General features: G+C 43.3%; 1 protein-coding gene across 1 annotated transcript in view; it reads left to right on the top strand.

Moving 5' to 3' along the window:
- The first annotated feature begins 18,498 nt into the window (after positions 1–18,498).
- LOC123770091 (zwei Ig domain protein zig-8) overlaps positions 18,499–26,332 on the top strand; it is a 300,742-nt gene continuing 292,908 nt past the window's right edge. The window contains exon 1 of the mRNA XM_069301472.1: positions 18,499–19,433. Coding sequence (XP_069157573.1) covers positions 19,376–19,433 — 58 coding nt within the window. The 5' untranslated portion in view covers positions 18,499–19,375. The remainder of the gene's footprint in view (positions 19,434–26,332) is intronic.

The following is a 26,332-nucleotide window of genomic DNA, read 5'->3' on the forward strand; positions in this document are numbered from 1 at the left end:
AGGGAGGGAGGGACGGTCTCCCAGGTGGTGAGGGAGGGAGGGAGGGAGGGAGGGACGGTCTCCCAGGTGGTGAGGGAGGGAGGGAGGGAGGGAGGGAGGGACGGTCTCCCAGGTGGGGAGGGAGGGAGGGACGGTCTCCCAGGTGATGGGAGGGAGGGAGGGACAGTCTCCCAGGTGATGGGAGGGAGGGAGGGAGAGTCTCCCAGACAAGCACCAGTGAAGTACAAAAAGTGGTTCCCAACTAAGACAATAAGAACCAATTTACACACTTTGTTTATCTCTGTGTACTCTCCCCTAAATGTGCGGGTGTGTTTTTACTACTTGTAGTTATTATTTGTCTCTGTAGGATCGAGATATTAGCTCTTGGATCCCGCCTTTCTAACCAATCTAATTTTCCTTTATTAGTCTACTCCATATATTTCTCTCTAACACACACACACACACACACACACACATACACACACACACACACACACACACACATACACACACACACACACACACACACACACACACACACACACACACACACACACACACACACACACACACACACATACACACACACACACACACACACACATACACACACACACACATACACACACACACACACACACACACATACACACACACACACACACACACACATACACACACACACACACACACACACACACACACACATACACACACACACACACATACACACACACACACACACACACACATACACACACACACACACACACACATACACACACACACACACACACACACGCGCGCGCGCACGCACGCACACTGGCAGTAAACCAGACAGCCTTGGAAGGGTTCGAAATTACGAGAGATGAGGTCAAGAAACACCTGTTGGATCTGGATATGAGAGAGGCTGTTGGGCCGGAGGGAAACTCACCATGGGTATTGAAAGAGTGTGCAGAGGCACTTTGCTTGCCACTCTCCATAGTGTATAGTAGGTCACTGGAGACGGGAGACCTACCAGAAATATGGAAGACGGCTAATGTAGTCCCAATATACAAAAATCGGTGACAGACATTGAACTACAGGCCAGTGTCCTTAACTTGTATACCATGTAAGGTGATGGAGAAGATCGTGAGAAAAAACCTGGTAACACATCTGGAGAGAAGGAACTTCGTGACAACCCATCAACATGGGTTCAGGGAGGGTAAATCTTGCCTTACAGGCTTAATAGAATTCTACGACCAGATGACAAAGATTAAGCAAGAAAGAGAAGGCTGTGTGGACTGCATTTTCTTGGATTGTCGGAAAGCCTTTGACACAGTACCGCATAAGAGGCTGGTACATAAGCTAGAGAGACAGGCAGGTGTAGCTGGTAAGGTGCTCCAGTGGATAAGGGAGTACCTAAGCAATCGGAAGCAGAGAGTTACAGTGAGGGGTGAGACCTCGGATTGGCGTGAAGTCACCAGTGGGGTCCCACAGGGCTCTGTACTCGGTCCTATCCTGTTTCTGATATATGTAAATGATCTCCCAGAGGGTATAGACTCATTCCTCTCAATGTTTGCTGACGACGCCAAAATTATGAGAAGGATTAAGACAGCGGAGGACAGCTTGAGGCTTCAAGAAAACCTAGACAAACTAAAGGAATGGTCAAACAAATGGTTGTTAGAGTTTAACCCAAGCAAATGTAATGTAATGAAGATAGGTGTAGGGAGCAGGAGACCAGATACAAGGTATCATTTGGGAGAGGAAATTCTTCAAGAGTTGGAGAGAGAGAAAAACCTGGGGGTTGATATCACGCCAGACCTGTCCCCTGAAGCTCATATCAAGAAGATAATATCAGCAGCATATGCCAGGTTGGCTAACATAAGAACGGCATTTTTAGACACTTGTGCAAGGAATCGTTCAGAACATTGTATACCACCTATGTCAGACCAATCCTGGAGTATGCAGCCCCAGCAAGGAGTCCATATCTAGTCAAGCATAAGACTAAACTGGAGAAGGTTTAAAGGTTTGCCACCAGACTAGTACCCGGGCTGAGAAATATGAGCTACGAGGAGAGACTACGGGAATTAAACCTCACGTCGCTAGAAGACAGAAGAGTTAGGGGGGGATATGATCACCACGTACAAGATTCTCAGAGGAATTGGTAGGGTAGATAAAGACAATCTATTTAACACAAGGGGCACACTCACTAGGGGACACATGTGGAAACCGAGTGCCCAAATGAGCTACAGAGATATTAGAAAGAATTTTGTTTAGTGTCAGAGTGGCTGACAAATGGAATGCATTAGGCAGTGATGTGGTGGAGGCTGACTCCATACACAGTTTCAAGTGTAGATATGATAGAGCCCAATAGGCTCAGGAATCTGTACACCAGTTGATTGACAGTTGAGAGGCGGGACCAAAGAGCCAGAGCTCAACCCCCACAAGCACAATTAGGCGAGTATACACACACGCACGCGTGCTGGACACGTGATGCTGTGGTCCTGGGTTCGATCCCGGACGCCGGCGAGAAACGATGGGCAGAGTTTCTTTTACCCTATGCCCCCTGTAACCTAGCAGTAAATAGGTACCTGTCAGTTAGTCAGCTGTCACGGGCTGCTTCCTGGTGTGTGTGTGTGGTGTGGAGAAAAAAAAAGTAGTATTAGAAACAGTTAACAGTTGAGAGGCGGGGCGAAAGATCAGAGCTCAACCCCCGCAAGCACAACTAGGTGAATACACTCACCCAGGAAGCAGCCCGTGGCAGCTGTACTCCCAGGTACCTATTTACTGCTAGATGAACAGGAGCATCAGAGTGAAACAAACCTGACCATTTGCTTCAGCCTTCTCTGGGGTTCGAACCCGGGCCCTTAGGACTACGAATTCCGGGCGCTGTCTACTCGGCCACGATGCCGCGCGTGCGTGCGTGCGTGTGTGTGTGTGTGTGTGTGTGTGTGTGTGTGTGTGTGTGTGTGTGTGTGTGTGTGTGTGTGTGTGTGTGTGTGTGTGACTGCGTGCCTCTACCACGTTCCTCAGGCTGTTGTTGCTTTACATTCAGCTCCTCGGACCAAAAGGTCTGTGTAGCACGGGCTATGGTGAGCCCGTAGTGGACTTACCTGGCACAGGAACGGGGCAAGTAGCACGGGCTATGGTGAGCCCGTAGTGGACTTACCTGGCACAGGAACGGGGCAAGTAGCACGGGCTGTGGTGAGCCCGTAGTGGACTTACCTGGCACAGGAGCGGGGCAAGTAGCACGGGCTATGGTGAGCCCGTAGTAGACTTACCTGGCACAGGAGCGGGGCTGTGGAAAGCCAAAACCCCGCCGCCAAAAAGCTCTTGGAGCCAGACTGAGGCCACTAACGAGGACCAGTCAACACACAAATGGTCCCCCAAGAGAGTTTCACATGTAAAACCATTGGGCTAACGACCTTTAATCAAGAGCCAAGGACTTTCTGAAATCCCCTTGTCTTCTGGGAGCTGGGGATTCACCCACTTACGTCCTGCCTTGGTAATGTTAATCCTACTGACCATTCTCTCTAAGGATTGGGGATTAGCCGCAATGATATTTCAGCGGATAGTAAATGATGCACGATTACTTGATTGTTTCTGGCGTAGGTTAGACGAATATTAGAACGAAATGGGGGTTCCTAGTGCGGTACCCGGGACGACTCGGGGACCTCGAATGGTTGAGCCATTTAACTGTCTGACAACCTGGGGCCAGATTCACGAAAGCACTTACGCAAGCACTTAGGAACGTGTACATCTTTCCTCAATCTTTGACGGCTTTGGTTACATTTATTAAACAGTTTACAAGTATGAAACTTCCCATTCAAGTGTTGTTATTGTTATAAACAGCCTCCTGGTGCTTCGGAGCTCATTAACTGTTTAATAATTGTAAACAAGGCCGCCAAAGATTGAGAAAAGATGTACAGGTTCGTAAGTGCTTGCGTAACTGCTTCGTGAATCTGACCCCTGACATTTAGTGAACCTAACCTAATATATACAGTGGTAGGCACAGCAGTGATATTGTTGTTGTTGTTTCAGATTTAGCTACTCTGAACGAAGTGTCCATGTAGCACGGGCTATGGTGAGCCCGTATAGCAGTGATAGGATGTATTATGAGAAAGTTCAAATCCAGGGACCTCACCACAATGCTCACATTACTTACATCACTGGTGCTGTCCCGTCTTGGGTACTGCTCGCTACTCACTCCCCCTCTCAGAGCGGGAGAGATCTCTGGAATAGAGGCAATACAGAGAACATACATGGCACGCATAGACACTATAAAGCACCTAAGTTATTGGGACCGTCTCAGAGCTCTCAAGATGAACACTCTGGAAAGGAGACGAGAGACGTCTCACAATATATATGTGTGGAACGTTCTCAAAATTCAGGTTCCAAATTTGCATAGCAAAATTACAGCATACTAGAGCGAGTAATATGGAAGGAAATCAGAATATAACCAGTGAGGAGTAGAGGTGCCATAGGCACAATCAGAGAGCACTGTATCAACACCAGAGGTCCACAGATGTTTACTACTCTCCCAACAAAAATAAGAAATATTGTCAGGGGATGTTCATAATGAATACCAATACAAGAGACGTAGATAGAAATGTTCGGTCAAATCCACGCTCTTGGTCCAATCCACGCTCTTGGCCATATCCACGCTCTTGGTCAAATCCACGCTCTTGGCCAAATCCACGCTCTTGGCCAAATCCACGCTCTTGGCCAAATCGCTTTGGAAAATCTTACGAGACAACGTTACTGTCGTTATTGATTCCCTTTATGAAGTGCTTCTGCTCCTCTCCCTCTTATTCTTCTCTATTCTTCCTCCTCCTTCTTCCTTGCTACCTCTTCCTCCTCCTCCTTCCTTGCTATCTCCTGCTCCTGAGACTTGGGTGTCCCAGTATCAGTGAGCTATCATGCTATGGTGCGGCGGGCGACGAGTAGGTCACTCGGGGCAAGTCCCGTGTGGGCTGCCCACTAGCTGGATGGGTGACCTCGCATCAAGCTTCCTCATTGGCTGAGAACCACCATGATAAGTGTAGCTGCTAATTGTGTCGCAGTTGTCTGATTCTTGGAATGGTGGTGGATGGTGGGGGGTGTGGTGGATGGGGGGATGATGGTGGTGGATGGGGGAGAGGTGGTGGATGGGGGGAGATGGTGGTGAATGGGGGAGAGGTGGTGGATGGGGGGGATGGTGGTGGATGGGGGGGAGGTGGTGGATGGGGGGAATGGTGGTGGATGGGGGGGAGGTGGTGGATGGGGGAGAGGTGGTGGATGGGGGGAGTGGTGGTGGATGGGGGGGATGGTGGTGGATGGGGGAAATGGTGGTGGATGGGGGAGAGGTGGTGGATGGGGGGAATGGTGGTGGATGGGGGGAGATGGTGGTGAATGGGGAGGGGAGTGGTGGATGGAGGGGGATGGTGGTGGATGGAGGGGAATGGTGGTGGATGGAGGGGAATGGTGGTGGATGGAGGGGAATGGTGGTGGATGGAGGAATGGTGGTGGATGAGGGTGGTGGTAGTGGATGGATTTGTGGGTATAGGTGAGGAATGAGGGTGATCTATCCCCCCTCCCTCCCAGCCCACCAGCTACCCTCGTCACACTAACCATTAAGGCCAGGGATGACGAGGATAGAACTAGCCAGGGCTACACTATCCTTTTGAGATGGATTTTATAATCTCAATAAACGTACTTGACCATGATGCCAGTGTGGGGCCATGGTGGCCATATTGGCCCTCAGAGCTCCCAGTGTGGGGCCATGGTGGCCATATTGGCCCTCAGAGCTCCCAGTGTGGGGCCATGGTGGCCATATTGGCCCTCAGAGCTCCCAGTGTCGGGCCATGGTGGCCATATTGGCCCTCAGAGCTCCCAGTGTGGGGCCATGGTGGCCATATTGGCCCTCAGAGCTCCCAGTGTGGGGCCATGGTGGCCATATTGGCCCCCAGAGCTCCCAGTGTGGGGCCATGGTGGCCATATTGGCCCTCAGAGCTCCCAGTGTGGGGCCATGGTGGCCATATTGGCCCTCAGAGCTCCCAGTGTGGGGCCATGGTGGCCATATTGGCCCTCAGAGCTCCCAGTGTCGGGCCATGGTGGCCATATTGGCCCTCAGAGCTCCTAGCTCTCTCCATCGAGGTCATATTCACTCTCCTTGAATAGGAACGGATGTGAGGCCAACATTTCCTGCTGGTATCTATTAGCATGCGTAAATGCAGTTATATATATATGTATATATATATATATGTATATGTATATATATATATATATATATATATATATATATATATATATATATATATATATATATATATATATATATATATATAATATGTCGTACCTAGTAGCCAGAATGCAGTACTCGGCCTACTATGCAAGGCCCAATTTGCCTAATAAGCCAAGTTTTCATGAATTGTTTTTCGACTACCTAACCTACCTAACCTAACGTTTTCGGCTACCTAACCTAACCTAACCTATAGAGATAGGTTAGGTAGGGTTGGTTAGGTTCGGTCATAAAATTATCTACGTTAATTTTAACTCCAATAAAAAAAATTGACGTCACACATAATGAAATGGGTAGCTTTATCATTTCATAAGAAAAAAATTAGAGAAAATATATTAATTCAGGAAAACTTGGCTTATTAGGCAAATCGGGCCTTGCATATTAGGCTGAGAAGTGCGTTCTGGCTACTAGGTACGACATATATATAAATATATATATATATATATATATATATATATATATATATATATATATATATATATATATATATATATATATATATATATATATATATAATGTTGTACCTAGTAGCCAGAATGCAGTACTCGGCCTACTATGCAAGGCCCGATTTGCCTAATAGGCCAAGTTTTCCTGAATTTATATATTTTTCTAATTTTTTTCTTATGAAATGATAAAGATATCCATTTCATTATGTATGAGTTAATTTTTGTTCATTTGAGTTAAAACTAACGTAGATATATGACCGAACCTAACCAACCCTACCTAACCTATCTTAATCTAACCTAAACTAACATAACTAAGTCAGTAATTTATGTTCTTAATATAATATAATAATTATAATTCAAATAAACCAATTAGATTTTTTTAAATAAAGAAAATCCCTCGGCCTGTTAGGCAAATCACTCTGATTATTTATATATAAACCTCGCAACAATTTTGAGGTGGATTAATAGATTTGATAGACTGGAAGAAACTAAAAGATTGTAACTGGCCACAACTAAATCAATCGTTCAACAAATGGCTACCAGAGTTTAGCTAGAGTACGTGCAAAGTAGTGAAATTAGGTGTAGGGAACAGGTGGTTTGACACACAGTATCAAATGAGTGTTGAAATCGTTTAAGAATCTGGCAGTAACATTTGGGCTTTGATATCACACCGAACCTGTCTCTTGAATCCTACATCAAATGGTTATCATCAGCGGCTTATGGCAGATTGGCTAAATACCTTAATCTGTGTAAGGAATCATTCAGGTTCGATTATATCACGTATGTGAGACCAATTTTGAACTATGCGGCGCCAATGGGCCAACAGGTGTTGTGTGTGTGTTCCTTTATTTTCTTATGTTATATAGTCAAACAAAAAAAGAAATTTGAGTATGTTCAGAGGTAGGCAACTACACTAGTCCCGGAGCTGAGAGGTATGAGTTACGAGGAAAGGCTATAGGCATTAAATTTCACGTTACTGGAAGACACAAGATTTAGGGAAGACATGATTACTGCATGCAAGGTATTCAGGGGTAATAGAGCAGACAAGGCCAGACTAGCATGGGTGGGGCTCGAACATGGGGACACAAGTGAACACTGAGAATGCAAGTGAGCCAAGCAGAGGCATTATATATGAATTTTTCATTGGAAGAGAAATAGACTAAATTAAATTATTTATTAGGCTTCTTGTTTGTGTACTAACTCACCCTTTTCTGTACTCTTTGTATATCTTGGACTTGGACTCTTTGTATTTTTGGACTTTGTAATTTTAGGTCCAGTAGAGCAGACATTGCTTCTTTTATCCAATTTCTCCTGTGCCCCTTTTCACTCTTCCTTTCTCCTTCTACCCTTTTCCATTTTCGCTTTCTTGCAGTCTTCATACTTTCTTTTTCTCTGGTTTCCCTGGTCCTTCTCATCCCTTTCCCTTCCCGCCCACCCTTCCTGTATTAGCCAGTCAGGGAGCGCTCAGGAGAGTGGCTCCACCAAGAATGGCAAAAGAGAAATATTTGATTGAAGAAATTGGTAGAAGGCGAACACACCGCCCGGGGAGGAGAGTGATTGTGTGTGTGTGTGTGTGTGTGTGTGTGTGTGTGGGTGTGTGTGTGTGTGTGTGTGTACTCACCTAGTTGTACTCACCTAGTTGTGTTTGCGGGGGTTGAGCTCTGGCTCTTTGGTCCCGCCTCTCAACCGTCAATCAACAGGTGTACAGGGTCCTCAGCCTATTGGGCTCTATCTTATCTACAGATGGGGTGGGTGTGTGGGTGTGTGTGTGTGTACTCACCTAGTTGTGCTTGCGGGGGTTGAATTCAGGCTCTTTGGTCCCGCCTCTCAACTGTGTCAATCAACAGGTGTACAGGGTCCTGAGCCTATTGGGCTCTATCATATCTACATTTGAAAATGTGTATGGAGTCAGCCTCCACCACATCACTGCCTAATGTATTCCATTTACTAACTACTCTGACACTAAAAAAGTGCTTTCTAATGTGTCTGTGGCTCATTTGGGTACTCAGCTTCCACCTGTGTCCCTTAGTGCGTGTGCCACCCGTATTAAATAATCCATCCTTGTCTACCTTGTCAATTCCCCTGAGAATTTTGTATGTGGTGATCATGTCTCCCCGAACTCTTCTGTCTTCCAGCGGCGTGAGGTGCAGTTCTCGCAGTCTTTCCTCTTAACTCATGCCTCTTAGTTCTGGGACTAGTCTAGTGGTATACCTCTGAACTTTTTCCAGCTTCGTCTTGTGCTTGACAAGGTACGGGCTCCATGCTGGGGCCGCATACTCCAGAATTGGTGTTAGATACGTGGTATACAAGATTCTGAAGGATTCCTTATACAATTTTCTGAAGGTATTTCTGATGTTAGCCAGCCTTGCATACGCTGCCGTTGTTATCCTTTTGATGTGGGCTTCAGGAGACAGGTTTGGCGTGATATCAATTCCTAGATCTTTCTCTCTGTTTCGTGAAGGACTTCATCTCCCATTCAGTATCCTGTGTCTGGCCTGCTGTTTCCACCCCTAGTTACATCACCTTAAATTACTTGGGTTTGTCTATTCCTTCTGTTTGTCTAGGTCATCTTGTAGCCTTGTTCTATCTTCTTCTGTCTTAATCCTCCTCATAATTTTCGTATCATGAGCAAACATTGAGAGGAACGAGTCTATACCCTCTAGATCATTTACATATATCAAAAACAGTATAGGTCCAAGGACTGACCCGTGCGGACTCCACTGGTGATGCCTCGCCACTCCTAGACCTCACCCCTCACAGTGACTCGCTGTCTTCTGCTGTTTAGGTACTTCCTTATCCAGTGGAGTACCTTCCCTTTTACTCTTCCCTGTATCTCCAGCTTGTGCACTAGCCACTTGTGTGGTACTGTGTCAAAGGCTTTCTGGCTATCCAAAAATATGCAGTCTGCCCGTCCTCTCTATCTTGCCTGATTTGTGTTGCATGGTCATAAAATTCAATTAATCCTGTGATGCATGATTTGCCATCCCTGAACCCATGCTGATGCTGTGTTAGTTATTTTGCTCCAGATGTTTCACTAGTTTTTTTGCACAGTCTTCTCCGTCATCTTGCATGGTATGCAAGTTAGGAACACTGGCCTGTAGTTAAGGTCTCACCCTTCTTGCCTATCACCCTTGTATATTAGGACTACATTGGCCGTCTTCCAAATTTTTGGCAGTTCACCTGTTACCAGTGATTTATTGTACACCATAGATAGTTGTAGGCACAGTGCTTCTGCTCCTTCCTTTTGTATCCATGGTGAGATTCCATCCGGGCCTATAGCTTTTATCACATCCAACGCTAGCAGATGCTTCCTCACCTCCCCACTGGTAATCACAAACTCCTCTAGTGGTGTTTGGTTAGATATTCCCTCTCTTATCTCTGGGACTTCTCATTGCTCTTCTGAGAACACTTCCTGGAATTTCTTATCGAGTTCTTTGCACACTTCCTTGTCGTTTGGAGTGAATCTGTCTACCCCTATCCTCAGTTTCATTACCTGTCCCCTTCACTGTTGTTTTTCTCCTGGTGTGGCTGTGCAGCAATTTAGATTGCGTCTTTGCCTTGCCTTCTGTGTCATTTTCGTATTGTCTTTCTGCCTCTCTTCTCACCCTGACGTATTCATTCCTGGTATCTTTCTCTGCTCTCAAGTGTCCTGTTATTTCTGTAGTTTCTCCACGCCCTTGTACTAGTTGCTTTGCCAGCTTATATCTCTGATTAAACCATGGGTTTCTTGTCTGCATTTCTATTTATTTCTTTTGAACTGGGACAGACTTAACCGCTGCCTCCTCATACTTCTGTGTGATGTAGTTCATCATGTCTTGGGCCCTCTTTCCTCTGAGCTCTGTTTCCCATGTTATTTCTGTTAGGAATTTCCTATTCTCCTCATAGTTTCCCTTCCGGAATGCCAGCCTTTTATTTTCTGGGCCCATCCTTGAGTACCTTAACCCTACTTCGACCAGATACTCAAACATCAGTACACTGTGATCACTCATTCCCACGGGGGTTTCGAAACTGATTTCCCTTATGTCTTGAGTCGCTCAGGGTGAAGACTAGGTCGAGTTTTGCTGGTTCATCGTTGCTTCTCATTCTTGTGGGTCCCCTGACATGCTGACTTAAAAACTTTCTTGTCGCCACTTCCAACAGTTTAGCTCTCCATGTTTCCTCTCCTCCATGCGGTTACCTGTTCTCTCAGTCTATCCTTCTGTGATTGAAGTCCCGCATGATGAGCAGATGGGAACGATTTCTACAGGCAGCAGAGGCTGCCCTCTCAATTATATTCTTAATCATCATGTTTCTGTCATACTCTTGCCTGGGTCTTCTGTCATTTGGTGGTGGGTTATATATCACTCCTATTACTACTCTTGGTCCTCCCATCGTCACGGTGCCTGTTATGAAGTCTCTGAACCCCTCGCAGCCCGGAATAACCATCTCAAAACTCCATTCCTTTCTCATCAGTAGGGCCATTCTGCCTCCTCCCCCTCTTTCCCCCCTCTTTCCTTATTACAGTGAAGTCCTGGGAAACACCGCATTTGTTATAATTCCTGAGAATTTTGAATCCGTGAGTCCACTTACATCCGGGTTCACTTCTTGTGCTCTTTCCCCGAGTTCACATGCCTTGCTTATAATCTCATCTATGTTAGAGTACATTACCTTGGGGTTGACTCTTTTATTTTATTCCTCAGATTCTGTTGATTCCACTGGAGTTGGGGGACAAGGAGTGTCTTGATGGAGGTCTTAGGAAGGAGGACCTGGGGGATGTAGGGAGTGAGGGGGGGGTTTGGAGGATCTGGTACAGGTGGAGCTAGGATGGTCTGGGGTGGTGTGGCCGAGAGGGTCTGGTGTTTGGGGTCAAATACGACATGGAATGGGGGAATCAGTGGAGGGGGGACATGTGGTTAAGGGGAGGGAGGTCATAGGTTGGGGGAATGCATGGGAGTCTGGTATTGGGGGCAGGAGATCAGTCTTTGGGGAGGGAATGTGTTAGTTGGTTAACAGGGTCTCACAGGATTCTGGGGCGAGGGGAGTGGGGTCAAGGAAAGGGGGAGGTTATGGGGGACAGGGAGGATATTGGGTGAGGAGTGGGGGAGCTTAGGAGGGTATGGAGTGAGGGGGGACCAGGAGGGTAGGGGGGAGGAGACAGGTAAGGTTTTGGGTGAAATGGGAAAGGAACATGGAAGGTGAGGGGGGAAAGGGGTACAGGGAGGGTATGGGGTGTTGGGGGGAGGTAGGGTTGAATGAGCATTTGAATGGGGGACAGGGAGAGTTCAGGGTAATTGGGAGGTTTCTGTGGGGAGGAAGATGGGGGTTGCTGGGGTGCTGGTTGGGAGTTCCCCAATCCCCTCTGGTATTGTTGAGTTGAGGGCTGTGGTTCCCTGCTTCTCTCCTCTTTTCCCTGCATTTCTTCCTTGCTTCTGCTGCCATTACTCACTCTTCCCTCGTCATGTCCCTCTGGAGGAATACTTTCTGGTAACCACTCACATGGTACAGATGGCTCTTCCTTGCTAGAATTGCCTCCTTTGTGATCTCGTTTGTAAACACTTTATCAGGTGATCTCCGTCCGTGTTGTACCAACCTAGCCTGAAAACCTTCTCTATGCTATGTCCAGCCCCTTCTATCTGTAACTCCTATAGGATCCCTCTCACTGCTTCATTGTCCTTACCAATACATTCAGTCTTACTGAAGCCTTCCTGTTCTTTAATGCCCACTACTACCACTGATCTTTTCCTCTTCAATAGCTGACTAGTGCACCTTGCTACTTGCTGTGAGGTAGCTGCTTTCATGGCTACTTCCTGTGAGGTAGCTGCTTTCATGGCTACTTCCTGTGAGGTAGCTGCTTTCATGGCTACTTCCTGTGAGGTAGCTGCTTTTATGGCTACTTCCTGTGAGGTAGCTGCTTTCATGGCTACTTCCTGTGAGGTAGCTGCTTTCATGGCTACTTCCTGTGAGGTAGCTGCTTTCATGGCTACTTCCTGTGAGGTAGCTGCTTTCATGGCTACTTCCTGTGAGGTAGCTGCTTTCATGGCTACTTCCTGTGAGGTAGCTGCTTTCATGGCTACTTCCTGTGAGGTAGCTGCTTTCATGGCTACTTCCTGCGAGGTAGCTGCTTTCATGGCTACTTCCTGCGAGGTAGCTGCTTTCATGGCTACTTCCTTCACTGTGGACATTGCTTCTGGACTCTTAAGTATTTCAGCAAATGATGCTCGTACAGTGGTAGTCTCTTCTATTGATATATTTCCGTCTTCTTTTGGTATAATTATTTGAAGCTTAGCCTGAATATTGTTATCTTTGAGCCTTCTTATCTCTCATTTGCTGCTAATAGCTTGTTATGCAAGTTGCTAATTGCATCCCTCATTTTTTGCATCTCCCTGCTGATATCCTGCCAAGTTTGGTCAAACATCTCCTGCATCTGGTCACTCTGACTTTTCACTTTACCAGTGGTGTGTCTGTCATGTTTGTTCTTTTACCTACTATGTTGAGCTAGGGTTAGTAAGGGAGGGGCAGAGAGAGAGAGAGAGAGAGAGAGAGAGAGAGAGAGAGAGAGAGAGAGAGAGAGAGAGAGAGAGAGAATAAGAGAGAGAGAATAAAAGAGAGAGAGAATAAAAGAGAGAGAATAAAAGAGAGAGAATAAAAGAGAGAGAGAGAGAGAGAGAGAGAGAGAGAGAGAGAATGAGAGAGTGAGAGGAAGGGAGGAGGGAAGGTGGAAAGGAAGGAGTGAGTGTGTTCTCACCTATTTGTGCCTGCAGGATCGAGCATTGACTCTTGGATCCCGCCTTTCGAGCCATCGGTTGTTTACAGCAATGACTCCTGTCCCATTTCCCTACCCAATCTAGTTTCAAAGTTATGAATAGAATTTGCTTCCACAAACTGCTCCTTAAGTGCATTTAATTTTTTCACTACTCTCATGCTAAAAGAAAACTTCCAAACATCCCTGTGACTCATCTGAGCTTCCAGCTTCCACTCTTGTCCCCTCGTTCTGTAAATTATTACGTCTGAACATTTAATCTATTTCCACTTTTGTCTATTCCCCTGAGTATTTTATACGTTCCTATTATATCCCCCCCTCTCTCCCTTCTATTTTCTACTGTCGTAAGGTTCAGTTCCTTCAGAAACTCTTCATACCCCATCCCACGTAACTCTGGGGCGAGTCTCGTCGCAAACTTGTGAACCTTTTCCGGTTTCCTTACGTGTTTTTTCAGATGGGGACTCCATGATGGCGCGGCATACTCTAAGATTGGCCTCACATAGGCAGTGTAAAGCGCCCTAAATGCCTCCTCACTTAGGTTTCTGAATGATGTTCTAACTTTTACTAGTCTAGAGTACGCTGCTGACGTTTTCCTATTTATATGTGCCTCAGGAGTTAGATTAGGTGTTACGTCCACGCCCAGGTCTCTTTCTCGAATCGTTACAAGTAGGCAGTTCCCCTTCATTGTGTACTGTCCCTTTGGTCTCCTATCACCTGATCCCATTTCCATAACTTTACACTTGCTCGTGTTGAACTCCAGTAACCATTTCTCTGACCATCTCTGCAACCTGTTCAAGTCCTCTTGGAGGATCATACAGTCCTTATCTGTCACAACTCTTCTCATTAAGTTTGTGTCATCCGCGAACATCGACATGTAGGATTCTACTCCTGTAAACCACCTCTACTCCTGTAAACCACCTCTACTCCTGTAAACCACCTCTACTCCTGTATTCACCTAGTTGTGCTTGCGGGGGTTGAACTCTGCTCTTTCGGCCCGCCTTTCAACTGTCAATTAATCAACCGTTACTAACTACTAAGTTTTAATTTTTTATTTTTTTTTTCCACGCACACCCCCCCAGGAAGCAGCCCGTAACAGCTGTCTAACTCCCAGGTACCTATTTACTGCTAGGTAATAGGAGCATCAGGGTGAAAGAAACCCTGCCCATCTGTTTCCGCCGGCGCCGGGAATCGAACCACGAACCACAGGACTACGTATCCAGCGTGCTGTCCATTCAGCCACCATGCTCGTCCTGTGTACTCACCTGTTATGCCCACGCATACACCAGTATGATCATACAGAGATTGGTGTATGAGCGTGCTCAAACTATGGTGATATCCTGGTTGATAGCCTCGTACCACGAATTTATACTATGATGATAATCTTCTGTGATAATATATTGTTCGTATATTGTGTATTGTCAATGTATGACATACACACCCTAGTACATATTAATTTAGTATCATAGATGTATGACATGTATTGGTGGATATAATGTTAGATGTCAAGTTATAGCAGTAGCCTAATGTCATGGGAGTTTGAAAAAAACATCCTTGTATGCGTATATTAATTAATGCTACATCAATGCTATATAGGTAACATTATGTGGACCATGTTGGAGAATGTATACATTTAGTTTCCAGATGTATTATTCATATGTATACCGAGTAGATTCCATTTTAGTGTTGTACCTTGCATTGTCAGGACGTTTAATGAATATATGGCACTGTGAAATGTTTTCCACTTAGACAATCTTTCGATACCCATGTTGTATATATCTATATATTTATTATCTTGTATGAAAATGTATACTGTTGGCAAATGTCGTTGAATCCTCCCTAACCCCCCCCCCCCTCCTCTACCCCAGTGATGTACCGACTTTGTCAGTGTTACCATACCGTATACATGTGATTTCTTTGTGTACTTATTTGGTAATTCAAGATAATTTCCTTAATGTATTCAATTATTATATATCATTATGTAAGGTTGTGCTTTATACTCTTTAAGCTGATATATATTGACTTAAAAGTTCCTGAGTGAGTTTGTGTTGGAAATGAGTTAGAGAGATTTGAAAGCTTAAGGTCAGAGAGAGATTTGAAAGCTTAAGGTCAGTTCACATATTGGGAGTTGGTTACAGTGTCGCCTCTCGGCAAGGATCGCTCAAGGCGTCACTGTTCTTTGATCCCTTTAGGCGAGCGGACCTGTTAACGTTTAGTCCGTTCTGAGGGCTCACCATAGCCCGTGCTACTTGGAACTTTGTTCCAGGTAGCGAATCTTTAACAACAACAACAACGTTTAGTCCGTGATTAGTGACCTAAATTGGGTATTGTGCCTGCTTGAAGTTACTCATTTAACTGTATGTATGTATATGGATCATTCCTGCTGTTGTCTATTATGTATACCAGGTGGTAGAGTTTTTTTTATACATGTCTTTGTGAGGTAAAATTTTGAGTAAGGCCAAGGTGCTCTATGTGATTTTATTACTTCATTCCTCGTGTGTTACTGGTTATCTTGAGGTTATCTTGAGATGATTTCGGGGCTTTAGTGTCCCCGCGGCCCGGTCCTCGACCAGGCCTCCAGCCCCAGGAAGCAGCCCGTGACAGCTGACTAACTCCCAGGTACATATTTACTGCTAGGTAACAGGGGCATTCAGGGTGAAAGAAACTTTGCCCATTGGTTTCTGCCTCGTGCGGGAATCGAACCCGCGCCACAGAATTACGAGTCCTGCGCGCTAACCACCAGGCTACGAGGCCCCTGGTAGTGACACCACCACCTTGTTTTGGTATTAGCAGCATATAGGCGCTAGTGTTCCACTGTGCCAGACAAGTTCCTAGTGTCAGCTAGTGTTGATTGATGCAGTTTACAGACCTGTATTTGATGTATCATGCCCAGTTGTTGAGAAGCTGGATATAAAGTAATAGTGTGTGATATTAGTAGAAGGTTTGATTTATTAATGTTGTGGAATGTTATTAATGCCAGTAAACTGGAATAATTGTTGCTAGCCTTTCACTCCCCCCTAGAACATTAATCTATATTTGGCCAGGCTATGTATTCACCTAGTTGTGAATACATAGTTGTGTTTGCGGGGGTTGAGCTTTGCTCTTTCGGCCCGCCTCTCAACTGTTTACTAACCACTATTTTTTTTCCACACACACACACACACACACACACACACACACACACACACACACACACACACACACACACACATACACACACACACACACACATACACACACACACACACACACATACACACACACACATACACACACACACATACACACCCCAGGAAGCAGCACGTGGTAGCTGACTAACTCCCAGGTACCTATTTACTGCTAGGTAACAGGGGCATTCAGGGTGAAAGAAACTTTGCCCGAACTATGTGTTCCAGTGATGCTGAAGGTTACTCCCTTTTAGCAGTTAATTGGGGAGACCGTGACTCATAAGTGCACACTCCATATTTTATAAATGGGGAGCCCATAACATCACCTAGTTGTACTCATCTATGTGTGCTTGCGGGGGTTGAGCTCTGGCTCTTTGGTCCTGCCTCTCAACTGGTGTACAGATTCCTGAGCCTACTGGACTCTATCATATCTACATTTGAAACTGTGTATGGAGTCAGCCTCCACCACATCACTGCCTAATGCATTCCATCTGTTAACTACTTTGACACTGAAAAAGTTCCTTCTAACGTCCCTGTGGCTCATTTGGGTACTCAGTTTCCACCTGTGTCCCCTTGTTCGCGTACCACCCGTGTTAAACTGTTTATCTTATCTACCCTGTCAATTCCTCTTGAGAATTTTTGTAGGTAATGATCATGTCTCCCGTTACTCTTCTGTCTTCCAGTGCCATGAGGAGCACTTCCCGCAGCCTTTCCTCATAACTCATGCCTCTTAGTTCTGGGACTAGCCTAGTGAACTTTTTGACCTCTGAACTTTTTCAAGATTCGCCTTGTGCTTGACAAGGTACGGGCTCCATGCTGAGGCCACATACTCCAGGATTGGTCTTACATATGTGGTACAAAAGGTTCTGAAGGATTCCTTACACAGGTTCCTGAACGCTGTTCTGATGTTAGTCAGCCTCGCATACGCCGCCGATTTTATTTTTTTTTATGTGGGCTTCAGGAGACAGGTTTGGTGTGATATCAATTAGTACATCTCAGCGTCTAAACAGACGTTGATTTTGTAAGTCTTGTCCTAATTACACACTCAGACTTTGACAAAGTATTCAGGAGAGTGTGAAAGACTTAGTGTAATTTCTTTACATAAATTTCACAAATACACAAGTGTGGGTTTTTTACCATGTGTTATTATGTCTGTGGGAAGACATTACCATGACCCAGGGGGCTATTCTCTCTACTTGTCTCTCTTCAGCCACTTTGTATCCTGATGGTAGTTGATGCATCATTTCCTGGACCGTCTTCCCTCTAGGTTCTTCCTTCCCATTACGTATCTTGCTGACACTCTCTTACTTTCTTGTAATCATCTTTTCACTATCCCTTCCCTGGCAAGTTGCCTTATGGTTATTATTGAAAGTGTGATCATATAGACCAAGACACAATGATCACTGGCTCTCAGGGGTATTGCCTGTGCTGAGTTATCAATGTCTTATTCTGGGTGAAGATCAGGTTTAGTAGGCTTGGGGGAATCTCTTATTTTCCCTGTGTCATCCTTGCGTAAAAAAGTTTGAACTTCCACTAAATTTCCTCCCCCAATTTTCCTCTCTATCATGGGGGTTTCTTGATTGTAAATCGATCTCTCGTTCAGGAGCACATGGTACACGATTGTTAAAAACCGGTTTCTAAAACCAATTTTTCCATAACGATTTGCGTCTCATATAGAAGGCGTCACGCCCAGCAATTCAATTAACTCGAGCAGAACTTCGGACCCCAAACAGATTCACAGCCACTTTAGAACGACGAAAGAAGCATCAATTTTTGTCACTGCGAGAGACGTGATTCCCTCTAAAGAGCCTAAAAAGGCGACCAGATTACACGCAATAATAGGCAAGTGACTGAGCCGGGCAGGGGGTGGAGGAGAGCCCGGCCCCGCGCCAGTAGGACATGGTCGCTCGTCGGGGGAACACGTGTCGCTCCCGTCTCCCCTTACCTCGAGCACCTTGGCTGCCCGCCCGTCACTCCTGCTTTTCAAAACCACGAGGACTCCTCCTTCTCCGTGATGGAATAAACATGAAAATACAGGATGTAATTTAGTGAATACTTGTGACTTGTATAAGAAGGAAACTTTAGAAAGGGACAGAATGTGTTAAATATTCGATTTCAGTATTGTTAATTAGTAATTAGTGGTAGAAACTTGTGATGATTCTAACAAGGGGGTGGACGATTATACCTTGTTAACCCCCCCCTCTCCTGTCACCCCCCTTCCTCACTCCCTCAAGATAAAGGCAAACACTATTAAGCCACAAACACAATTGAGAAATAAACAAGAAAATTGTCGCTAACGACCAGAATCACAGAGAAGTGAGGCACCAGTATTTGTATACGACTCTGGGAACATATAATAGAAATAAATATTAATTATCCTTCTTAGGCTTGGTAATGTGTTTGTGAATCGAGGGACCTCCAAGCTAGCGCAAGAACACGCGGTACTAGCCGGCTGACAGTACTAGGCTACTGACAGTACTAGGCAACTGACAGTACTAGGCTACTGACAGTACTAGGCTACTGACAGTACTAGGCTACTGACAGTACTAGGCTACTGACAGTACTAGGCTACTGACAGTACTAGGCTACTGACGGCATTAGCCAACTGACGTAGCAGCCTACTGACGAAGGCATATCATATCGTGACGTGTGTGAAAGGGGAAATAGCGAATGGAGTGAAGAGAGAGGAAGTATAGAGAGGGGGTTCCGTCCCCTCCCCCCGCCCCCCGGAGAGGGGTCGCTAAGGTGAGGGGAAAGAGGGGGGCGACTGAGGTAATCCCCAGTAATGAGAACCACTATGACCAACATCCTTGTTCTCACTCTGGCGCTCTCGCTTCTCATTGGTGAGTACCCATTACCTCTCCTTTATATATATATATATATATATATATATATATATATATATATATATATATATATATGTCGTACCTAGTAGCCAGAACGCACTTCTCAGCCTACTATGCAAGGCCCGATTTGCCTAATAAGCCAAGTTTTCATGAATTAATTGTTTTTCGACTACCTAACCTACCTAACCTAACCTAACCTAACGTTTTCGGCTACCTAACCTAACCTAACCCATAAAGATAGGTTAGGTTAGGTTAGGTAGGGTTGGTTAGGTTCGGTCATATATCTACATTAATTTTAACTCCAATAAAAAAAAATTGACATCATACATAATGAAATGGGTAGCTTTATCATTTCAAAAGAAAAAAATTAGAGAAAATATATTAATTCAGGAAAACTTGGCTTATTAGGCAAATCGGGCCTTGCATAGTAGGCCAAAACGTGTGTTCTGGCTACTAGGTACGACATATATATATATATATATATATATATATATATATATATATTTTTTTTTTTTTTAAGATGAATAGGAAAACCAGGGATATACTGAACATCTTGTATCAGAATCTTTACTTTAAAAAACATAACGTTTCGAATACTTCTCGTATTCATCATCAGATCTAAAAGAAAAAACAGAAATCACAGTCAAATAGCTGGTAAACAAAGAACTCATACTGAATATAATTGCCGATCAAAGAAAGGAAAAAGCTTAAAAAACAAAACACTTAAGCGCACTTAAAGTGATCAATACAAATAAAACTTATTAACTGTCACATATATTAAAACTAATTTAAAATCCATTAAACTACAAGATGAAATTTATAACTACTAAAACAAACCATTCTATTAAACTTACATGAAGTGATCAGAAGTGAAACTTGATACCTAACACATAGATACTAAACACTATAACAAATATTTATATAATGTCTACAAATCTACAAAAAATGTATGTAAAATACAAACAGAATAAACGACAATTATAAAGTACTAACCAAAATCTTATAAAAAACTCAAATACTAAATAAAATTAAATACCAAAAAATTTATTAAATATCCTACATAAAAGATTATATTAATGTACAATGTTAAGACTTGAAATAAGTAAGAAAGGGCAAAGACATGGTAAACTAAACAAAATTAAACTACCAAAATAAACTAAAAATCAAATTACAGGGCCTACTGTGCACTATACAGTGTACAATTGGACAGCTGAAAGGTTGCTATTTAACAGAGGCCGCAGCTCCTTTATATATAAGGATTCCATTACTCTCAAATCTGACTGGCCATTCATACAAGTGTCCAGAATTTTAAAATCAGATTCCAACAGAGAATGATCCAACTCATAAATTGTCTCCGAAAATGCTGGTTTAGACAATGGTAATCCAGTCCTAAAAGATAATCCCCGGTGCTCAAGTATCCTAATCTTAAAGTTCCGAATGGAACTCCCGACATATCCAGCATTACAGCTGGAACAATTATACATATATACGACATTTGAGCACAAGGGGATAGGCACTTTATCTTTAAATTTAAAATAAGAGCCTATGGTATTTGTGTTGACAAAAATAAATCTAAAGTCTACTTGAGGATAACATTTTTTGGTATTTAATTTTATTTAGTATTTGAGTTTTTTATAAGATTTTGGTTAGTACTTTATAATTGTCGTTTATTCTGTTTGTATTTTACATACATTTTTTGTAGATTTGTAGACATTATATAAATATTTGTTATAGTGTTTAGTATCTATGTGTTAGGTATCAAGTTTCACTTCTGATCACTTCATGTAAGTTTAATAGAATGGTTTGTTTTAGTAGTTATAAATTTCATCTTGTAGTTTAATGGATTTTAAATTAGTTTTAATATATGTGACAGTTAATAAGTTTTATTTGTATTGATCACTTTAAGTGCGCTTAAGTGTTTTGTTTTTTAAGCTTTTTCCTTTCTTTGATCGGCAATTATATTCAGTATGAGTTCTTTGTTTACCAGCTATTTGACTGTGATTTCTGTTTTTTCTTTTAGATCTGATGATGAATACGAGAAGTATTCGAAACGTTATGTTTTTTAAAGTAAAGATTCTGATACAAGATGTTCAGTATATCCCTGGTTTTCCTATTCATCTTAAAATTAAGATTCCCGAAGGGAACATCGATCATATATATATATATATATATATATATATATATATATATATATATATATATATATATATATATATATATATATATATATATATATATATCGTACCTAGTAGCCAGAACGCACTTCTCAGCCTACTATGCATGGCCTGATTTGCCTAATAAGCCAAGTTTTCATGAATTAATTGTTTTTCGTCTACCTAAACTACCTAACCTAACCTAACTTTTTAAGCTACCTAACCTAACCTAACCTATAAAGATAGGTTAGGTAGGGTTGGTTAGGTTCGGTCATATATCTACGGTAATTTTAACTCCAATAAAAAAAAATTGACGTCATACATAATGAAATGGGTAGCTTTATCATTTCATAAGAAAAAAATTGGAGACAATATATTCAGGAAAACTTGGCTTATTAGGCAAATCGGGCCTTGCATAGTAGGCTGAGAAGTGCATTCTGGCTTCTAGGTACGACATATATATAGGACATATATATATATATATATATATATATATATATATATATATATATATATATAATGTCCTATATATATGTCGTACCTAGAAGCCAGAATGCACTTCTCAGCCTACTATGCAAGGCCCGATTTGCCTAATAAGCCAAGTTTTCCTGAATATATTGTCTCCAATTTTTTTCTTATGAAATGATAAAGCTACCCATTTCATTATGTATGACGTCAATTTTTTTTTATTGGAGTTAAAATTACCGTAGATATATGACCGAACCTAACCAACCCTACCTAACCTATCTTTATAGGTTAGGTTAGGTTAGGTAGCTTAAAAAGTTAGGTTAGGTTAGGTAGTTTAGGTAGACGAAAAACAATTAATTCATGAAAACTTGGCTTATTAGGCAAATCAGGCCATGCATAGTAGGCTGAGAAGTGCGTTCTGGCTACTAGGTACGACATATATATAGGACATATATATATATATATATATATATATATGTCCTAACATATATATATATATATATATATATATATATGTCCTATATATATGTCGTACCTAGTAGCTAGAACGCACTTCTCGGCCTACTATGCAAGGCCCGATTTGCCTAATAGGCCGAGTAATTTTCTTTATTTTCGAAATATTGTTACCAATTGATTTATTTGAAATATAATTATTATATTATATTAAGAAAATAAATTATTGACTTAGTTATGTTAGTTTAGATTAGGTCAAGATAGATTAGGTTAGGTTAGGTAGGGTTGGTTAGGTTCGGTCATATATCTACGTTAGTTTTAACTCAAATTAAACAAAATTAACTCATACATAATGAAATAGATAGCTTTATCATTTCACAAGCAAAAAATTCGAAAAATATATAAATTCAGGAAAACTAGACTTATTAGGTAAATCGAGCCTTGCATACTAGGCCGAGTACTACGTTCTGGCTACTAGGTAAAACATATATATGTATATATGAGTATATTCGTGTATAAAATTTATATATTTGTTTTTATATATATATTTTTAATATATTTTATATATTTTTATATATATATGTGTTCTGCTTGTGTTGTTTGTTCTGTTTATGGTGTTCTGCATGTGTTCGGGCATCTATTAGAAGTTATATACCTCAGTAAGTACCGTAGATATATCCAGTGTAGTGAGAGTATGTCCGTCAAATATATCCACTATGCTGTCAGCATCATCGTCAGGGACATAAAGCCACCTTAAATGATACTGGTAGGCCTACTTGGGAGTGAATCATAGGCCTACAGGAACTAGAAAATTAAATTTATTAAAATTTTACCAGCGGTCTACACAAATATTATTTTTGTATTATGTATATGTGTTCTAAAACGTGTTGAAGTATATCGCTCTTTAATACCCGGAGAAATATATTGATCTCTGCAATTTAGTAACCTGATAACATACAGTTGGATGCCTGAACCTATAACGGTCCTATAGCTGTGTACCACAGCTATAGGACCGTTAGGATCATTGATCAACACGTGGGGGTTTGTTGATCAACACGTGGGGGGTTTGTTGATCAACACGTGGGGGTTTGTTGATCAACACGTGGGGGTTTGTTGATCAACACGTGGGGGTTTGTTGATCAACACGTGGGGGTTTGTTGATCAACACGTGGGGGGGGGGTTGTTGATCAACACGTGGGGGGGGGGGTTGTTGATCAACACGTGGGGGGGTTTGTTGATCAACACGTGGGGGGGGTTTGTTGATCAACACGGTGGGGGTTTGTTGATCACCACGTGGGGGGTTTGTTAATCACCACGTGGCGGTTTGTTGATCAACACGGTGGGGGTTTGTTGATCACCACGTGGGGGTTTGTTTGATCAACACGTAAGGGTTTGTTGATCAACACGTGGGGGGGCTTGTTGATCAACACGTGGGGGGTTTGTTGATCAACACGTGGGGGGGGTTGTTGATCAACACGTGGGGGGGGGGGGTTTGTTGATCAACACGTGGGGGTTTGTTGATCAACACGTGGGGGTTTGTTGATCAACACGTGGGGGGGGTTTGTTGATCAACACGTGGGGGGTTTGTTGATCAACACGTGGGGGTTTGTTGATCAACACGTGGGGGGGGGGGGGGTTTGTTGATCAACACGGTGGGGGTTTGTTGATCACCACGTGGGGGGGGGGTTTGCTAATCACCACGTGGGGGTTTGTTGATCAACACGGTGGGGGTTTGTTGATAACCACGTGGGGCTTTGTTTGATCAACACGTAAGGGTTTGTTGATCAACACGTGGGGGGGGGGGTTTGTTGATCAACACGGTGGGGGTTTGTTGATCACCACGTGGGGGGTTTGTTAATCACCACGTGGCGGTTTGTTGATCAACACGGTGGGGGTTTGTTGATCAACACGGTGGGGGTTTGTTGATCACCACGTGGGGGTTTGTTTGATCAACACGTAAGGGTTTGTTGATCAACACGTGGGGGGGGCTTGTTGATCAACACGTGGGGGGTTTGTTGATCAACACGTGGGGGAGGGGGTTGTTGATCAACACGTGGGGGGGGGGGGGGTTGTTGATCAACACGTGGGGGGTTTGTTGATCAACACGTGGGGGTTTGTTGATCAACACGTGGGGGTTTGTTGATCAACACGTGGGGGGGGGGTTGTTGATCAACACGTGGGGGGGGGGTTTGTTGATCAACACGTGGGGGGTTTGTTGATCAACACGTGGGGGGGGTTTGTTGATCAACACGTGGGGGGGGGTTTGTTGATCAACACGTGGGGGGTTTGTTGATCACCACGTGGGGGGGTTTGTTGATCAACACGTGGGGGTTTGTTGATCAACACATGAGGGTTTGTTGAATCACTTAATCACCCCTTAAATCACTACCACAATTACTACCAACCACTACCGTTACTACCACATCAGCCACCACAACTACCACCACCACCACTAGTACAACCTTCACTCCTCGTTCCGTGTGAAGATATCTCTTGCTGGCCAGAGTGGCAAGGATTGATATACCTGATATTGCTCTGCCTCTCACTGATATCATACCTTATACCCAGGTGATTCTCCCTAATACTGACTGTATACCATGCTTCAGACTGATATTATTCTGCCTTTCATTTATATCTTAAGTCTTAACCTTGGAATATACCGAAAATAGCTAGTCTTTAGTGATATTGCCTTATACTTTTATTTTTCTGCAGGACTTATACCTTATACTGATGCTGTATTGCTACCCTGATACTATCCAGCTGCATCCAGGCCTTATATTTCAGCTCACTCTTATTATCCTTCTGTCTTAACCCTATCCTTTGATTATCTATCAGTTGATATTGATATTACTGCGTCTCTTAATATATACCTGATACACATATACCTGATACTAATATTATCCCACTTGCTCAAGGGTTATATCGAGGCCTATATGTGGTATACTGGAGTCTGTCACCTAGTATATTTGGATGATTATTATTTGGCCTTATCATCCTAGCGTTATCGTGGCCTGCCGGGCACTCATAGTATCAGCTCCTCATATTTTGCTCCCTCATACATATCCTTATGCTGTTATAATGATTGTTAACACCTGATATAATGATTGTTAACGCCTGATATAATGATTGTTAACGCCTGATATAATGATTGTTAACACCTGATATAATGATTGTTAACACCTGATATAATGATTGTTAACACCTGATATAATGATTGTTAACACCTGATATCATTCTGAACGCTGGATTATCTCATCCTCCTGTTTACATAGTACTGTGTAACTATGTGCGCCATAGTACAAATATTGACGTACTAAGCAATTAGATAGTCGAATTTTGTACTATTCCCTTCATAAGAGTCCGGAAAAAATGAAGCTATAAAACAAGCCTAAATATTACTAGGCCTAGTATAGCACACATGTGTACTATATTAGGCTTTAGGTAGCGTGTATTAGGCCTAGGAAAGTTAGGTTAGTTTGTCTTTGCAAATTAAGTACAAATTCGTTTTCCGGGTTTGCAAATTCAATAGTGCCGATTTCTACTTTCTAATGGCGTTGTGCGTCGGTATATGTACTATGGTGCTCATAGTCCTTGTGATCCTGGGTTCGATCCCAGGCGCCGGCGAGAAACAATGGGCAGAGTTTTTCACCCTATGCCCCTGTTACCTAGCAGTAAATAGGTACCTGGGTGTTAGTCAGCTGTCACGGGCTGCTTCCTGAGGGTGGAGGCCTGGTCAAGGACCGGGCCGCGGGGACACTAAAGCCCCGAAATCATCTCAAGATAACCTTAAGAAAATAGTTACTATAAGTACTACCCAAACAG

This window comes from Procambarus clarkii, chromosome 45 (assembly GCF_040958095.1).
Source record: "Procambarus clarkii isolate CNS0578487 chromosome 45, FALCON_Pclarkii_2.0, whole genome shotgun sequence".
NCBI classification, from domain to species: domain Eukaryota; kingdom Metazoa; phylum Arthropoda; class Malacostraca; order Decapoda; family Cambaridae; genus Procambarus; species Procambarus clarkii.